This window comes from Sipha flava, unplaced genomic scaffold (assembly GCF_003268045.1).
Source record: "Sipha flava isolate LNK unplaced genomic scaffold, YSA_version1 109_pilon_pilon, whole genome shotgun sequence".
In the NCBI taxonomy this organism is placed as follows: domain Eukaryota; kingdom Metazoa; phylum Arthropoda; class Insecta; order Hemiptera; family Aphididae; genus Sipha; species Sipha flava.
Genome location: NW_020271726.1, coordinates 1096264 through 1114501, shown reverse-complemented (window position 1 = coordinate 1114501; position 18238 = coordinate 1096264). Strand labels below are relative to the sequence as shown.

Sequence of the window (18238 nt, the reverse complement as noted above, 5' to 3'; positions counted from 1 at the left end):
CTGTATGTGTACCTACATGTAATCGATAATCTATCGAGTAGGTATCGTAGTACAGTCATAATCTTAATTACGTCGTATTATATCGATATATATATATATATAATTAAATTATTAGATATAAAAATCCAATACTTCATACAGATAACAACACAAATTAGCAACGATAAAAATAATACAAATATATTAGTACCAAAGTACATTTTTATAAAAAAAAACCCGAAACGTGCAATTTTGTGCAAAAACCCAAAAACATGCAATTTTGTGCAACATAAAACTTTCTTTAAATTAATCTACATTTCTTGATTTGGATTTGTAGCTTGTTTCTATAGAATTTAGAACACGTCATAAAAAGATGCAATTGCACGGGAATCCGGTCTTTAATTATCATTATTAATGTATCTACGTATAATTATTAATAATAAAATAAATAATATAATAATGAAATGTAATTTAGTATAATTTATTATTGATTTACTAATATATGTTATTATTATAATTGTTTTTTTTTTTTTTTTGCTTATTTTGCAGGAACATGCTTTCGAATCAAGCCAAAAGTATAAGGAGGGAAAATACATAATCGAAATGGCTCACATGATCAAAGAAAACGGATGGGAGAGTCCACCAAAGAAATGAGTATTATTAGAGCGTACGTACAAGCGTATTAAATTTCTTTTTTTCTCTTAGTTTCTCATACACTGTCCACAACCGTTTTTTCGTTTTACTTGTCCATAAATATTTCCGTCTTATAATTTATCACTTACTCCCTCGCTCTCAATCTATCTATATCACCAACTGACTTTAAAACCACGATTTTCTGGAAAAAAAATTTGGTGTCGACGCAATAGGTAATTTCCTATACATCCTATGTATTTCCACAACAATCTTGATGTTATTGCATTTTCGTTTGTCACAATAATATGATTAAAATAATGTTATTCATCGACCATCGTCTTGCATTATCTGTCATCAGAGAATAGTAGGGAAACATGAAAATTTCAATACCGACGATTCGACGAAAGTAAATCTCATTTATAAATTAACGTTTGACAGATAGCTTACAATCTTATAACCAAATAACTATTAACTTATGATTTAATTTTATATATTATAAAGTGTACCTTACCATTGTATGTTGGGGTTAACAATTTTTTGTTTACCGAACGATGAAATGTGAATTCAACAAAATGAAAACTAATATTTATTTATTTTGAAAAAATAATTTCTTTATGATTTTGTAAAATTGTTTTTACTTTAACTTGTATCAGCAACAATATCAACTTGGTTTTTAAATAGTAACCTCTGTTATTAACTCTGAAGTTATTGTTCTGATAATTTTATTGGTTAAATCATTCACTTCGTTCTATTTTTTTTTTTTTTATCGTAACTCTCTTAGTAAATTAATTAAATATTATTTAATTAATATACTTAACCAAAGCTATTTTTTTTATAAATATATTTATGTATATTTAAATTATATTATACTTATATTCATTAATTTTGCTTTTTTTGCTTGCTGGACATTTTACAGTATGATATAATAAACACGATAATACGTAAAACAAAAAAAAAATAGAAAATATTTTTACTTTTATCAAATTAATTAAAAAATTGTGGATCAAAATTATTAATAATCCATATCAAAATTCAAAATAATTACCATTTACAAAACCCAAAGTTCATTTTGTAGTTGTTACATATGTGTATAACAAATTAAATGAAGTATATAACGTTTTTCCCTTCAAAAATGAAAAACTATTTGTTTTTTTTAAGATTCCATTTTATCGTTCCGTAATAAATATTCTGGCATAAAATCTATAGTGACATAAAAATTACTACAATAGATGTATATTTATAATATTATTAAATAATTATGTGATTATGTTATTGTTAGAGTTTAATTAGGGTTAGGTAAGGTACTGTAAATGTATATCAACGAAAACAATATTAGTGAATTATACACCTTTTTGGCTCTTTACTCGATATTGGTGTTTTATAACCACAAATTTATGGTTTTGACACTATTTATTGAAAATTTAAACAGTTAAGATAAATATTTAATATTAGACTTTTTGTGTGGTACAAATAACACTGGTAAAGTTTTGTATCCATATTTTGTCTTTATTTATTTTTCATGTTAGATTATTATAAAAATAAAATAGTAATGACTATATTACATTTTCAAAAAATTTAAACAGGGTTTCGTTTTAAATGTTTTATCTTCGATTTAAATAATTACATTGGTTTTTCTTTATCACTAACTTTCCATTGGGCAATATATTATGCTTGATATGATAGTTTTTATTTTTTTATTTTGTTTATGATGCATTCATAGTTTATATGCAAGTTACATTGAAAGTGTTTGGTATTTATTTAATTTTTGAACTTAATGATAGTTAAAACCACACCTGTTCTGAATACCACCAAGAGATTTATTAAAAATAATTAAATATTTACATATATTTTCCTGTCGACTTTACTTCATGTTATTAAATTATACATTAAATTAGTTGATAGATAAATATAGTATTTTCTTAGTTAAGATTTATACGATTGTCATTCATTGTGTTATTGCCCCATCCATGTTATGATAAGGTACCACCCACAAACCTTTGAGCGTTACATCTCTCTTCGTTGTTAGGAATGTATAGCAGTGGAAACAATTGATTAGATCTTACACTTGTACATTTTCTTCTCAATACTTCATTTATATTGATTACAAGTCTACATTGTAGGTATCAAGAGTACAAAGTTAGTTTCAAATAAAAAGTTGTCATTTGAAAATTAATTAATTAGAACATTATTTTCGGTGTCTCTGAAGTTTTTTTAAATACGTTGTGTTTAAAAAAAGTAATTAATAATAAAAAAAAAAAAAATGAAATAATTATGATATTATAAACTCCTTGTAGTAAACCATTTAGTTACAATTAGTGAAGTTGGAAAGGAAATAGAGATCACTGATATCACACAACTTCAAAGTCTCGTTTATGAACCAATAATTACTCTGTAGTGTGTGTATTTGTGTGTGTTTGTGTATATGTGTGTGTGTGTGTGTGTGTGTTTGTGTATACTTATACTTTGATAACAAATAAATTAAGTAATATTTTAAAAGATGAAATTATTTTAAATAGATGTAGGTATCAGATTTATAATAATACATATTGTAGAACACATATATTTATAATTATAATTATTTTTCTACGCTACTTCAAATCAATAGGTACTTAAACCATTTTGGTCTCGAAAGTAAAAAATATCCTTTAAAACTATTTTTAATGCATCGCTATATTGCAATTAACAATAAAACTTCCATTTTATTTTTGTCGTTCTTAGATTTTTTTTTATATATTTATTATTAATTTTTTTTATTATTAGAATTATATTATAATTATTATTATTATTATTATTATTATTAAAGTTCCTGGGATAACAAAACAAAATTTTTTTTCCACATGTCCTTGACAAAACTGATCTCAAAGTGTTGTAAAATAGTTTATTAAAATGTTATTATCAGAATGAATGAAAAATAAGTTACTAAAAATAAATTGAATGAAAACAAAAAATTCTGTTTTTAACCAATAGCAACTTACTGTAGCAATAACTACTTAACATTAATCTGTTTATGTGATTATATAAAAAATAATTAATAATACATTCTCGCCCTGTATAAACCGAGCTACATTTTGTAATTCTCTTGCTGTATACAGTCTATTAATAATAAATTAAAAGTTAATAAAATGAAACTCAATTAATAAATTAATTCTTAGGACAATTATTATTGTTAAATAAAACTAAATTATATTGATTATTTTTTATATTGATTAATTGTTTGGGAAAAATGCAAATATTTTAATTTGTTGCTAACTTCATTTACCTTCAAATATAATTTTCTCTTTTCCTTTTAAGGTTATATATCTTTTCATCAACATTAAACTTTCAAGTAATCGACGACCAACTCTGATCCCTTTTTTTTCCATAATTGATAGACGTTATGTGTTTTGAGTAATAATTTTTCTATATCTTTATCTCATACTACCTATTATTGTTATTATTTAATACAATTTTAATCTAGTCTAGTACCTATATTTTAAGTGTAATTACTATTCGTCTTTCAGACACTGAAAGTAATCATAATTATATTATTATCATTAATATAATCATTACTAGTGAGATATATTGTTTATTTTATTATGTAATAAAATTATATGAACATATACAAATAAAGCTCTTACGCTCCTATTATTGTATCGTTTGTAACTAATTTTATTGAGTTTATTACATAATTCCATTTGGAATTAGAGTATTGTAAAATTTAAAATAATGAACAGTTTAACTAATTATATTTTTCTTCCATGATACACATTGGAATATTCGTGCTATTTTAAATACTTAGTTAGCTATCAATTAAGTAATTTATGACAAAAAGAACTTATAGAAAAACAATTACTGATTATTAAAAAATACTTATTATGTTTGGAATTAAGTTTGTTTTTTTAAATATGTTTTATCCCTATATTCTCTATATTAACCTCTAAAAAATGTACTACCTTTTTGTTGTTTAGGTTTTACTAGTAATATTATTAAGTTGTATTTTAACATTTGTTTTTAAAATTTTATACTTAAAATCTATGTTTAATGTTTGTATTAATTTTCGATTTAGGACCGTTAACCTATTATCTTGACTTGTGATTTTTTTTTTCAAAATATGTATAATGATTAAATAAACGATTATTATTTGTGAAATGCGTTAATTTTATCAAAACCTACTAGAACTTAAGAGTAGGTATCAAAAAACTATCAAGTCTTGGGAACTTATCATTCAAAAATATTTTACGTCTATACATAAAAAATAACTATATTACTAATGAAGTTGATTGGAAACAGTGTATATCATGTGGTACAATAATAATATTCTGTAATTTATGAGTTAATAATTATTGTAGGCAGAGCAAGTGCCTACCAACAGTAAGTGCAATCTTGTATGCCAGTTTTGTAATTAAAATGAGTAAAAAAAAATAATAATAAATAAACAGATCAGTTAAGCTATAAGTGGACTGTATAAAATAAATATGTTGCCTATTTGGCACATGCAATAATAAATCACGGGTGGGTTTAAGGGGGTGGCTAAGGGGACATTAGCCCCTTCCTTGGAACTAAGCTATCTATTTTACAAAGCAAAGTTATATATTAATAATTATAATAAAATATCGTCAATGGTCATTGATGAATATGGTACCTATTTTATATATTTTTTTTATAAATAAATAGCTCACTTTTGTTGTTAATTATATGTATTTACCTATATTTTAAAATGGTTTCAGATTAAAATTGATACCAATTATGTAACTATTTAAACTTTGTCATTATTGTGAAAAAAATGACTTACTTATGAGGGACTCAAAAACATATTCTGTAATTTAAAATCTTATATAAATTTAAAAAACCAACTAACTAAATTCTTAAACCTCCATTAGCTCCTGCCTTGGTTAGTGATAAAACCTGCCCCTGTAATAAATATAAATAAATTAAATTAAATCATTTGCCTATGACGGCATACCGCAGTGTACAAATAAATAAAAATAAAATCACAGCACTTGGTACATGCGATCAATAAAGCACAGTCACAGACAAAAAAACTGCAAAGGTCCACAGCACTGGACAATGACACAATGAATAAATACCACGTTAAATACCCCATGAAAACACACAGACGAGAGCTGGATGGTGCCAACAGCATTCACCACAAAGGCTATGGCCTCCAGACACCAAAATGAAAATACGAGTAAATGTCTCAGTTGTCTGTCAGTGCTAGAGATGTGTCGTTCATGGACGATATGAACTAGTTTACATTTAGATGAACGAGTCGTTTATCGTTTATATCGTTCACATCATGAATATGAACGACATTCACATCATGATGTGAACGATATGAACGATAAACGACTCGTTCATCTAAATGTAAACTAGTTCATATCGTCCATGTCTATACAGTATAGACCACCGTTCGCTGTGAACGATGAACGATTTAAAGTTCAGATTGATTAGTTCACTATTTTTTGTTTAATTTTTTTTATTTTTAATTGAAAAATATCCATGTCATGTTACTTAAATTGATTTGCTTACTTTTACTCAACTTACTCAACTATATAATCGACACATAACTACATTAGTTAAAGACATATATACACTGATTTTTATGTCAAAATGTATAAAAACAAAAATAAAAAATAATAAAAATGACGGTCTGAAATATAAGCATACATCTTCAAAACCTTCTCATGTTCATATACTCGTTTGTACGGAAAACACACTATGAAAACTACGTAATGCAATATATTACATAATCTGAACGATGAAATAACCGAATCACTGAATCGTTCATTTATGTGAACGATTAGTTCCCCGTATCGTTGAGTCTGTTCGGAGAATGATGAACGATTTTTAATAAATATGAACGATGAACGAGTTCTCTGAAATAATTAATTTTAGTGAACGATGAACGACTGAATAGTTCACCTAAAAGAACGATTAATCCCATCTCTATTCAGTGCCATCACACTAAAATTGAAGCCTATATGAACTTGAGAACTTAAAATAAAAAAAATAACCTGTTTTCACGGAGGAATGGAACCATAGACCTAATTTAATAGGTCTATGGATAGAACTATACTTTACGAATTTAAAATAAGTAGGTTAATTAAATTATATCTCTTTGGCATAATAAGAAATTTAAAATGTTAACAATTTCATTTTATGGGTCAGATGCTCAAACAATATTTCTTATTATATGTGAAATAACAAAAATTAACCATTCTGGTGGCTGCTGAAAAAGTGTTACGATTATTGCTATACCACACTAATCCAGTAAATAGTATGCTAGTACACAATATAAAAATAAACAGAAGAAAAACTGGGTTAAGAAACAAATCATTTATGGGTGATGGTATTTCAGAAGTAACAACATTTTGAAATGAATAATTGAACATTCTTAATAACACAATTGCACAGATTTATAATCTGTTTAAGATGTTACACAGTTCTATAGCATTTTTCATTTATGTTTTTATTAGTTACCTACCTATTTATAATTTTTGGGTTAAAAACACTGATTTACTTTACATAAACATTTTTTCCTGATATAATTCAGATATTTTCATAGTCTATTTAAGTTTATTTAGGCTCTTGAGTCTAAGTTTATGTAAAATTAATTATATGATAATAAATAAAATTCAATTAAATTATTTAAAATGTAGTCGATCATAACGTCTTTATGAAGTCTCAATAAAAAATCATTATCTTCTTTTATTTATACTATCTTCACATATAATATGGTCATACTGTTTTAATTTACCCATATCAATATATTATTATCAATATTACAAAATAATCATAGTCACATGGAAAATAGATAAAAAAAATTATATAAAAATTTAGTGTCTATATATCTAGTGTTTTTTAATTTTTTTAAATAAAATATTAATTACAACAAATTAAGGTTTTTCCACTATCAGATATATGAAATTATAATTTTTATGCACTAGTGATAGCACCTTAATTATTTTATTTAAAATGTTAAATTGCTTCAGGTATATAAATATCTATATGTTACATAGGTACTATTTTTACTCTTCTATTTAAATGAGTTGGTTATTATAAAATATATTCTAAATTTTTTATTCATTGTTTTACATTATTAATTTATTAAAAATTATGCAGCCAAGTATAGAATTTATAGGTTTTCTTAGAATAAATACTTAAGAGAAAAGGATAGTTTAGTTTAATTTCCTTGAGCATGTTATTGACTATTAAAAATTGTTTATATGAAGTATGAAGTGTAAGACTGTACCAAATAATTAATTGGAATTAAGTACTTCTTTCAGAGAATTTTTTACAAAAGTTAGGTAATATTCTATATGATGATACTAAGAGGTTTAAGAAGAGATAATTTTGTTTCATCACTTCAATACCAGATGTTTCTAAGGCTTTATGGAACGAGATTTGTTTTGGGGTGATACATAGTATTAATTTTAATAGATGGTGTAAGATTTTTGACTGAAAAGTCTATATTATATTGTAGTCTAAAAATGTATATTCACTGTGTATCTATATTTTATCTGCCCCTAAATTAATTAGATTTTTCTTATTTATATTTAAATTAGACAAAAACTAAGTTTAAAAGTAAAACTTGTATACTTATATTGATTTTGTTTTGTTTGTTTAAGTATATATATTATTATTAATTTCTAAACATTTTACTGATGTTTGTATATATATAATTATTTGTTAACAATTTTTTATAATGTTTCAACATTAGAACTACATTACTGAAAAAACCAAGTGAAAATATTCAAATTTTTCGTTTAACATCTACTACTTCAGAAAAACTACCAAGTAATGGAGATAATATTAATATTCCTAAATATATACATAGAAGTTCAACTGATATTTTAAAAGTAAATATAAGCTATTTATTTATTTATATATACATATATTATTTATTAATTATATATAGTTTTATGATTTAAGAAAATAAGTTGTGTAATTTTTTATTGCCCTAATAAATAATTGTGTATCATAACTATCCTCTTTCATTTTACTTGATATAAAATCATATTTAATAGTATTCAATATTAATTTATTTTTAATCTTTTTCCTTTAACTATAGGTATATAACAAATACTTTTTGATATTATATAGACCTCTATCACTTTGTGTCTTTATACGTCCATATAAATTTGTCAAAACATATTATTATATGTGGATTTATCATTCAAATTACAGATTAATGAAATAGATTCTTAGAAATTGAAAAATTATATAAATTTATTATAAAATTGTACTATTCTTTTATGTCTGTTTTTAAATACTATTATAAGAAAAAAGTAATAATGTCAAACTAAATCTGGTTATTGTTTAGGCAATTTCAAGTACTATTCAAAGAGATCCAACTGCTGCTCACTATAAATATCATGATGATCCATATCTCATACCAGTTTCCAATTTTCAAAAACGAGCATATGCCTTAAGTCAAGAATCTGGTAGAAAAGCTGCTCACTGGATACGTAATCAACATCCTGATTTATTTAATCATAAAGTTGCATTTCCACCTATTGAGGTAAAATAATTTGATAAATGCATAAAAATATATAATGGATAAAATATATGTGTGTGTTTGAATGTATAATATGTACGTTACTGTGTTTGGATGAAAACAATTAAAGTTGCTACCACTTTTTTTAGAAATTTTATCCTAAAGTCTTTTATGATGAAAGTCATGAACTTGATGAAAATGAATTAAAAAAAGTTATTGAAAAAGGTGTTGTATCAGATGCTATCACTGTTTATAATTTGTTAAGCAAAAATGGCATAGGTAATTTTATAAAATTAATTTTTAAAAGTATCATTGATCTTTACTTAAATTATTATTAGAAATAAGTTCAGATACGCAACAAGCTCTTTTGGAATTAGTATGCTTTTATAATAATCAAGATGATATTGAAGAAGATTGGATTGAAGAGCGCTGGTATACACAAGTTAATAAAGAACGAGAAGAACTTAGAAATACTTGGAAGTAAGTGCCATATTATTATATTACATTATGCAATTTTTCAGTAATGAGTTATATTTTAAAAAAATAATTTTAGATCTAATGGATTTTCTAATTCTCTTTTTTCAACTATTAAATCACCAAATGCCCATCATTATTCAACAATAATACAAGGAATGTCAAAGTATAATCAGGTAAAATAATATTTCTATGCTTTTATATATACATATATAAAATTCTTATCTCAACACACCTTTGCCATGTTGTGATGAAAAAACATTCAACATTTAAACATCCGATGAATACAGATATACCTTAAGAAAGCATTCTAACCCCAACCTTATATAAAATATTTACTTCCAACATCCCATACTCAAATGATACACATCTTATCACATTTACAAACAACATGGCCATACAGTATGTATTTCAGTTACTTGTATCGAAGATACTGCCCTACCCTGTCCATACTATTCTCTAATCCTGAAGTATTTCTCAACTAAATCAGTCCTAGATCACCTGGACATATTTTAAAATTAGTTCAAACTCTGGAGAATAAAAATGAATACAGAAAAATCAACCTATGTAACATTTACTTTACACTTTAATAATATAATTCCCTTAAAAGATAAAACCAAATATCTAAGCGTCTATTTAAATAAAAATTTAAACTTGCCATATCAAGATCAAACCCAAATAGTTATATATACATTGACATTCCCTGTGAAATCTCCATTCTAATACGCCACTAAAAATGAAACTACTAATTTCTAAACCAATTATATGCCCAGCCATGTCATTTAATAACAAAAATGGGTATCAGCAAAAAAAAATCAAATATTTCTATCATACTATCTTTCCAATAATTAACAAACAAATAACAATAGCTGCTCCATGGTATATCAAGAACCACATCATCCACAAAGACCTAAGAATTCAAACACTTCTTAAACTTACTTAAAAGAAGCTGGGGAAATACCTTCTTTAATCCAGTTTAACGTTCTTTTATCCTGCTTACTTCTTTATATATTTAAATATATTTCATAAAAACATTACTTTTGTATTTTATTATATTTTTATAATTATATCATAATTTAAAATATTTTATTAATAACAAAATTAAATTAATATTTTAACTTGTATTTTGCATATTTTACCGATAATTAGTTTGAAGAATCTTACAAGTTATATAAGGAAGCTTGTGAAAAGAAACTTATATTATCTATTAATTCTTATAATTCAGCTATAAGATCAGCTATTTATGTTAAAGAAGGAGCAGATCATAAATGGCTTCATATACAAGTAAATTAATAAAAATTATATTTACTCTTGTTAGTTTATACTTATAGCTGTATAGATTTTAGACTATTAAAATTTGAAGCTACTTGAGACTTATCAACATTAAGTGTTATAATTGTGACCGAAAAAATATTAACATTTATAGTACAGTATATATTCAATCTCAATAAATTGTTTTAAAATATTCAAAGTAATTCTAAACAAAATAATTAAATAAAAGAAAATAATTTTAATTTTAAATGGAGATGAAAATATTTGACTTTTTTTTTAACTTTAATTGTAAAAAATAAATATTTTATAATTTTAAAATTAATTTACTTTATTTTATCTTCTAATATTGCTTAGTTGTAATTTTTTGAAAATATAGATTCTGCCGTTGGTGAAAAATATATTACTACTTAATAATTCAATATTTTTATAAAATAAATGGTCTTTTTTTCAGCTATTATATTCAAAATATGTCATAAATATAGCTCAATAATATAGAAATATTCAATCTTGAAAGAGTCACCTTTAAATACTGGGTGATTTTTTTTAAATATTCAACTTTTTGTTAAAACACTGTAGGTCTGTTGTAACTCAAACTGAATAATAATCATTTTTTAGCATATGTATCTATTTTATTTTTAAAAATTAAAAATCATCAATTTCACTTATGAATACATTTTATATTTCCATAAATTATTTTAATTATTAAAATTATCGTAAATAGTTAAGTTTGTAAATTACACATTATGTATAAAAGACAATAGTTTTTAATTAGTAACTATGATGAACTGATGATAAATATATATTTTTAAGTTACTCATATATTTTTAATACCTATTCCTTTATTTTTTTTTTTTTTTAGGAAATATTAAATCAGATGAATGATTTAGATGTACCTATGAATTTGATGACTTTAAATTCAATTCTATATGTTCTAACTACTATGGCTATTAGTCCAGAATCTAAAAAATATGCATTAAAAACAATTGCTGAAGCCAAAAAATTTAATATTGAGCCATGTTTATCATCATTCTATTATTTAATACAAATATTTTGCTCTGATAGTATGTTCAAAGTTATGGGATAAAATTAGTTGAATTGTTTTAGTTTCAACTATTTTTTATTTTTAGAGAAAAATAAAAGCACAATATTAGTAGACATTTTAAATCTACTTGAAGGAAAAACATTAAACATTAAAGATATAGCTGATACTAATTTTTTTGTGGCTGCTATGGAAAATTGTCGTTATCATTTACAAAACTTTAGTGTAGCACTCAGAGTTCATTCATTATTATTAACTGGAAATAATTATAATTTAATTGGAAATTCTTATAAGGAATCAGTTTATTAGTAAGTAATTATTTTTTTTAATCGGATACTATATTTTAATTTAATTTTCCATTTTAACTTAATTTAAATATTAAATAATAATTGGTTTCTTAGAAAAAATTACTGTATCAATTTTACTAACATTCAACTTCTTTATAATTTGCATACAAAGAATTTTATTTTTTTCAAACATTTTCTGTGTAAAATATATAGCCTATCCTTACTTTCATTAAAAAAATTATATATGAATATATATAGTCCTAAAATACGGGTTGATATGCTTAACAATATTTCTTTTTTCATTTGCACTCATAATAGTACCAAATTAAATAAATTGTTTGTATACCTTGATTCTGTGTTACCTAACGTTAGCCCCTTCTCCCTGGCACGTGACAAGCTGATATTTCAGCCAAAAAAACCTAGCTTACCTTTGGCCATCATTTCATACCTTTGGTCGATATTGACATCCATAGATATGGCTTTAATTGAAAATTGATCAAAGACTAATGAACTAATTCATTTTTAATGTTTTATAATATTAAAATATATTATAAATAATATACATATATATTTACTAAAATTAAATATTTTTTCATTTATATATTTGCCTCTTAACACTATTATTATTATAGACAAAACTCTAAAATTGTCTATTTGCACTTTGATATGTTCACTGTTCAAATATATTATTTAATAATTGTATATAGAACCATTATATACACACATGATTTGTTTTATTAGAATGATAGCTTAATTTAAATGTATTAATATTATTTTTATTTATATTTATATACATTTATAGTCGTCATTTCTTTGCTATTTTATGTCAAAACGAGTCAACTGAATTATTAATGAAGTATTACAATGATTTGGTACCTCATATTTATATACCCGAACCATCTATCACTGAGGTAAAATATTGTTGTTTGAATTATACTGTAGTTCACAATTATTTTATTAAAAATCTTACCTATTTCTAGTAGCTATTTAAATGGTTACAATATTAAACTATATAATTATTTCTATTTTGTAGATGATTGTAAAATCTATAAATGTATCTGCAGCAGTTGAGTTTTATCCAAAATTATGGTCAGACATTTTAATGTTTGATCAAGCTGATAGAGAACCCGTTATTGTAGAGTTGACTAATGGTATGGCTCAAAATTTGTTTCCTAGTTTTGAACAGTCTGTTAAAGAAGAATTAGGTCAATTAGCTGGTACAATTTATGATTCTATTGAAGAACGAAAAGAAACTGGAAAAATTAAAATGTCGTAAGCATATTCATTTTCATTTTAAATTCTTAATTTTTAACTTTCCATAAAAACTGGTAATTCTGTTTGAATTGTTAATTTTGGATATTAATATTGATATTATATATATAAATATATATTCCAAAAACAATGTGCATTAAAATAATTAACCAAAGAAATTTGTTTTCAATACATATTTAACTCTTATTTTAAATTTAAAAAAAAATTAAAAATATTATTTTTATATATACTATTATTTTTCATTTTAGATGGACTGGTTCTTTGTTAGGTAATTTAATAGAAGTTTGTTTATTTGGAGATAATATTCAAAACGCTACTGAAATTATTATGAAACTGAAAAATAATGAAAATGAAATCATTGGAGTTCCAGACAGTCAAAATATTACTAATTTTCTAAACTATTGTATTAATAAAAATTATTTTAATGAGATATTAGTAAGTATAATTTCATTGAGTGCATAATTCATTGAGTACCTATTAATTATAAAAAGTAATGCTCAAAGTGAAACATTAACAAAGCATTTGTTATAAGAATTATCCTAGTATCAATACTACTCGGTAGAATGAAAGTTAGAGTATTTATGACAAAAAGATTATTGTTTTAAATTTGAGTTATTTATTTTTATATTAGACTAAGAATGATTCAGATATGCCAACAGTCTTGCATTTGTCAAGTAATTTACAAATAGTTCTTACAATAAGTACATTTAACAAGTATAATATATAAATACTTATTATCGCATTAGATCAATTAAAACTAAAATTTTATTAGTGAACAATAATAATAAACAATGAATAATAATTATCTTTTTGTTGATAGTAAAATAGTTTTAGTGAAATAGAAAAATTGAGTGAAAGTTAAATAAGTGAACAATAATTATTGAGTACCTAACCTAACTTGTAATAACAATTATAAATCTATATAATTAATATTTCTATTTTTATTTTTAGATATGTGTTGAATACATTTTGGAAGTTGGTTTAGAGGTTGACCTAGATATTTTAATTTCAAAAATTATAAAAAGCATGGTATTGTCACCAATGCAGCGAGCTCATTTGTCAAAGTTGATTGGAACTGAACACTATGTTGAAATAGAAAGTAAAACTGAATCAGTAATTAGTTAAGTTTTATTTTCAATTTAAAATTTGGTAATGATTTTTAGTAATTTAAAATATTTTTTATGTTTACTTATTTTTTTGTTTTTATATTGTGTTATTTGTACAAATATATAACAGAATAGTGAATAGTATTTTATTAAAAAAAAAATATATTCGTCATCTATAATTCAAATTATAATTTTGATGCATAAATAGTAAACATATTATAAATCATTTTAAAGTTAGTCTTAAAAGACTTTTTTAATATAAAATTGCAATTCATATTCTTGTAAGATTCTCTATGGTTATATTCTTAGATTTTGTGTTTCCTGAAGTAGGCTCTACAATAGTACCAATTAAAAATAATTGATGACAACTTAATCTTTATATTAACAAAATCAATTTATTAATGTAATATAATTTTAATAGCTAATAATATACCTAATTAGATCTTTAATTAATGTCATTATTAAATAGTTAGTAGGTAATAAAATGTATACAATTTATGAATAATTACATTTTCTACTTTTGTATGGTATTTGATATAAACCTTAAAAAATACTACAGAATAGTCATCATTTAATATACATGCATTGTAATATATAATTTTACTTGGGAAGAAGTATAGTACCTGTAACTCTCTAATCCTAGGCTCACGCACACAAAAAAATAAATGAAAAATGAAAAATATATTATTCTACTTGTACAACTTAGTAAATATTTATTATAAATAGCATGGGAAAAAATAATAAAAAATAAAAAAATATTTAATATTTTTAATGTATCATAACTAATTTGAGGAACTAAAATTAATAATGGTTTAATAAAAATTTATAAATGTACAATAGTCATAAAAATTAAATATTTTTTAACAAAATCATAATGTACTAATGTTTAACATCAATAGACTTTGATTGATGTGATTCGGTATTAGAGTTAATACTTTTATTTGCAGTAATATCTGTTTGAGGAATGTATGGGGTTACTCTAGTTGGTGCAGCCATACCTTCATCAATAAGTTTCTGTCTTTCTCGTAACATTGAAGCTTTCATATTACTCATTTGGTGATAGTAACAAAGTTTACACATAGTACAAACTGTCAAACCAATCCAACATGACCACGATGCCCATATTCCAAACTAAAAAAATTAAATTTCATCAATATAAAAATAAAAATACATTAAATATTCAAAATAAATAGTATAACTTTAACATTAATCTGATCATAGCCGAGGATTTTTTAGTTAATCACAATGAATAATTTATTCCCAAAAACATGCTAAAATTCTTAAAGGATTAATTTGGTAAATGTATACTGTAATTAAACAAAATATTTTTAAATACTTGAGCTACTCCAAGTTGAAAATAAAAACCGGATGTATCTATTCCATCTAATATATCAATCGGGTTACCAGCTGCCATTTCACACCTTTAAATTATTAATAAATATAATAAATTTAATATATCATTATATCACATTTATGACAAAATTACAAAATTATAATAGCAACTTACGACGGAAATCTTTCAATCATATCATTACACCATGTCATAAATCCAAATGTTATTATCAAAGCAGCATTGATAGTAAAAACGCACATCAGCGCACAAGTAATAGTATCAATAAATGTCAACAAAAATGAACTAAAAATTATAAAATAAATTTAGTGCTAGTCTAAGGAAATGTTGATATGCATTAAAATATTAGTAAATATGTGTACTAAGTTTAATAATTAACCAGTGGTTTATTTAGACTTCTAGGGGGGGGAACTCAAATTTTTTCTTAAATTCAGGCTCAAAATGTATAAGTAAAATTGTTGGTAATATTTAAATCAGGTAAATCCTTAATAATTATGGTTTTTTTTTTTTAATCTAATGCCAGATCCACTTAGAATCGACTTTTGTGTAGTTCTTTTATTGACACCTGTCTGTGTTTTAAAAGTTACGCATGTGTTATACTTGATTTTTCACTAAATATAGAACCCCGAAAAATGCCCGATTCAGTATTCACAGCCACGTGTAATTTGATTTCGTTATAAACTGATCCACATTAAAAAATTTGAAATGTGTATCTCGCTTATAATTGATTCCTTAATTAGGGATTCAGGAGGAGTGATCGCCTCCTTCCTCCCCCCCCCCAAAATATGCTCCTCTCTTTAGTAAGATTATCATTCAATATTAGAAAATGCATAACAGATAAATTACAAACCTATCAGTTCCTTTATAAGCAAAAATTGACATCCTATATGTTTGTATGGATGATATTACTAATAGAAGAACTCCAACAAAAATTGAATAATTACAGTATGCTTGGGATGCCCAATTTACTAGAAATTGACCATTTTTCTCAAGCCATTGACCCGAAGAAAACAAAAGACAATGTCCCCTGTAGCATTGGAACAAATGTTATGTACACTGTACAGTAAATAAATAATTTAAGATATTTTACTTGAATTCATCTTGATGAAGACTCATTGGTATAATAATACATAGAGAAAGAATTGCTGCAATGGTGTATCCAGCTATTTGACTCAATAATAATTTATTTGTAATAGCCATCGATAACAACTTGATTTTTAATAAGTTAAAAAAAAAATCAAACATAAATATTTATTGTATTTAAATAAAAAAAATTCAAATAAATCATTACTATATCATTTTGAATATAAATCAAATTGAATTAGCGTTAAACATTAGTAAAATTAACAAAAAAAAAAAAAAAAGAATTAAAAACTGTTTAAGTCAAACGTTTATAATTCAAGATTGTACAATGATAAATCTTAAATAATTTTATAACACCAACACAAAATATTATGAACAATAATATAAATAAATTTTTTTAAGTTATCAGAACGTTTATAAAATAATTCCGTCGACAATAGACATTTGCACTTTACACGAGAAAACGCAAAGAGTAATACATAACGTAATAACTCTAGGACCAACGTCACGAGCTATATTGAAATAATAAAAAATCAAGTAAAATTATTTATCAGAAACCATGACTTTAGTTCTATAGAAAGGGAGCTGATACAGATTTCCATATGTGTCGGAGCCACTCGCTCTCTACCACATCACTAGCGTGCAGATGGCAGCACATCTGCTTAAAAACTTCGTTTGGTTAGACCAGTGGTTCCCAACCTTATTTATTCTACGCCCCCTTTGTAGATTTTTAACAATCTCACGCCCCCCCCCACCTATAAATTGAAAAAATTATAATATTTTTGTTTACTTTACATTTTACAAATAATCTATATAATATTCGGAAAGACTACTTTTTTGTTGATGATAATAATTATAAAATAAAAAAAATTGTAAATAATATAGTATTATAGTGGAATTATAAATTGACGTGAGTAATTATTATAATAAATTAGTAAAAAATATAAATAATAGAATTTATAATAAAATTAACATTTAATGTGAAGGCTGACAACACTTTTCTTTGGACAATTTTTTAAAGTTCGGCTCGATGTTTGATAAAGAACACCTCAAGTCAGATTCGACATTCAAGCGATTTCTATGTTTGGTTTTTATAATGGCTAAGCTGGTGAATCCAGATTCACATAAGTAAGTCGATGAAAATTGTACAAGGCCTTATAAGGCTTCATTTGAAATTTCAGGATAAATGGGTTGGTATTTTACCCAAAACTCTTCCAAAAAGCTGCCACTGTTAATTAAAATTAATTTTTGCGCGTGAATCATTCT

The 18238-nt window shown here is 24.2% G+C and overlaps 3 protein-coding genes across 5 annotated transcripts in view; 2 read left to right on the top strand and 1 right to left on the bottom strand.

Moving 5' to 3' along the window:
* Positions 1-4017, top strand: part of LOC112687268 (protein yippee-like 1) — a 34825-nt gene extending 30808 nt beyond the window's left edge. The window contains exons 5-6 of one of the 2 annotated variants that reach the window (XM_025559901.1): positions 529-646; positions 3904-4017. In XM_025559901.1, coding sequence (XP_025415686.1) covers positions 529-633 — 105 coding nt within the window. In that variant the 3' untranslated portion in view covers positions 634-646; positions 3904-4017. Of the gene's footprint in view, positions 1-528; positions 1306-3903 lie in introns of those variants that run through there. The other variant, XM_025559893.1, reaches the window with a different exon arrangement.
* A 3419-nt stretch (positions 4018-7436) lies between these two features.
* On the top strand, positions 7437-14607 carry LOC112687432 (protein PTCD3 homolog, mitochondrial). 2 transcript variants are annotated; one of them, XM_025560143.1, is made up of 13 exons: positions 7437-7583; positions 8312-8450; positions 8915-9112; positions 9238-9367; positions 9427-9568; positions 9642-9738; positions 10712-10846; positions 11694-11895; positions 11962-12181; positions 12963-13071; positions 13194-13432; positions 13681-13867; positions 14384-14607. In XM_025560143.1, exons 1-13 carry the CDS (start codon positions 7567-7569, stop codon positions 14555-14557), a joined length of 1989 nt encoding a protein of 662 aa, XP_025415928.1. In that variant the 5' UTR covers positions 7437-7566; the 3' UTR covers positions 14558-14607. The 2 variants fall into 2 exon arrangements, with proteins under 2 accessions (XP_025415928.1, XP_025415917.1); XM_025560132.1 differs by having other exon boundaries at positions 7437-7610.
* Positions 14608-15381: 774 nt separating this feature from the next.
* On the bottom strand, positions 15382-17137 carry LOC112687426 (transmembrane protein 179). The gene is made up of 5 exons (XM_025560126.1): positions 16980-17137; positions 16740-16916; positions 16046-16174; positions 15875-15959; positions 15382-15669 (listed from the first exon to the last, which is right to left on the bottom strand). Exons 1-5 carry the CDS (start codon positions 17132-17134, stop codon positions 15418-15420), a joined length of 798 nt encoding a protein of 265 aa, XP_025415911.1. The 5' UTR covers positions 17135-17137; the 3' UTR covers positions 15382-15417.
* Between the last annotated feature and the right edge of the window lie 1101 nt (positions 17138-18238).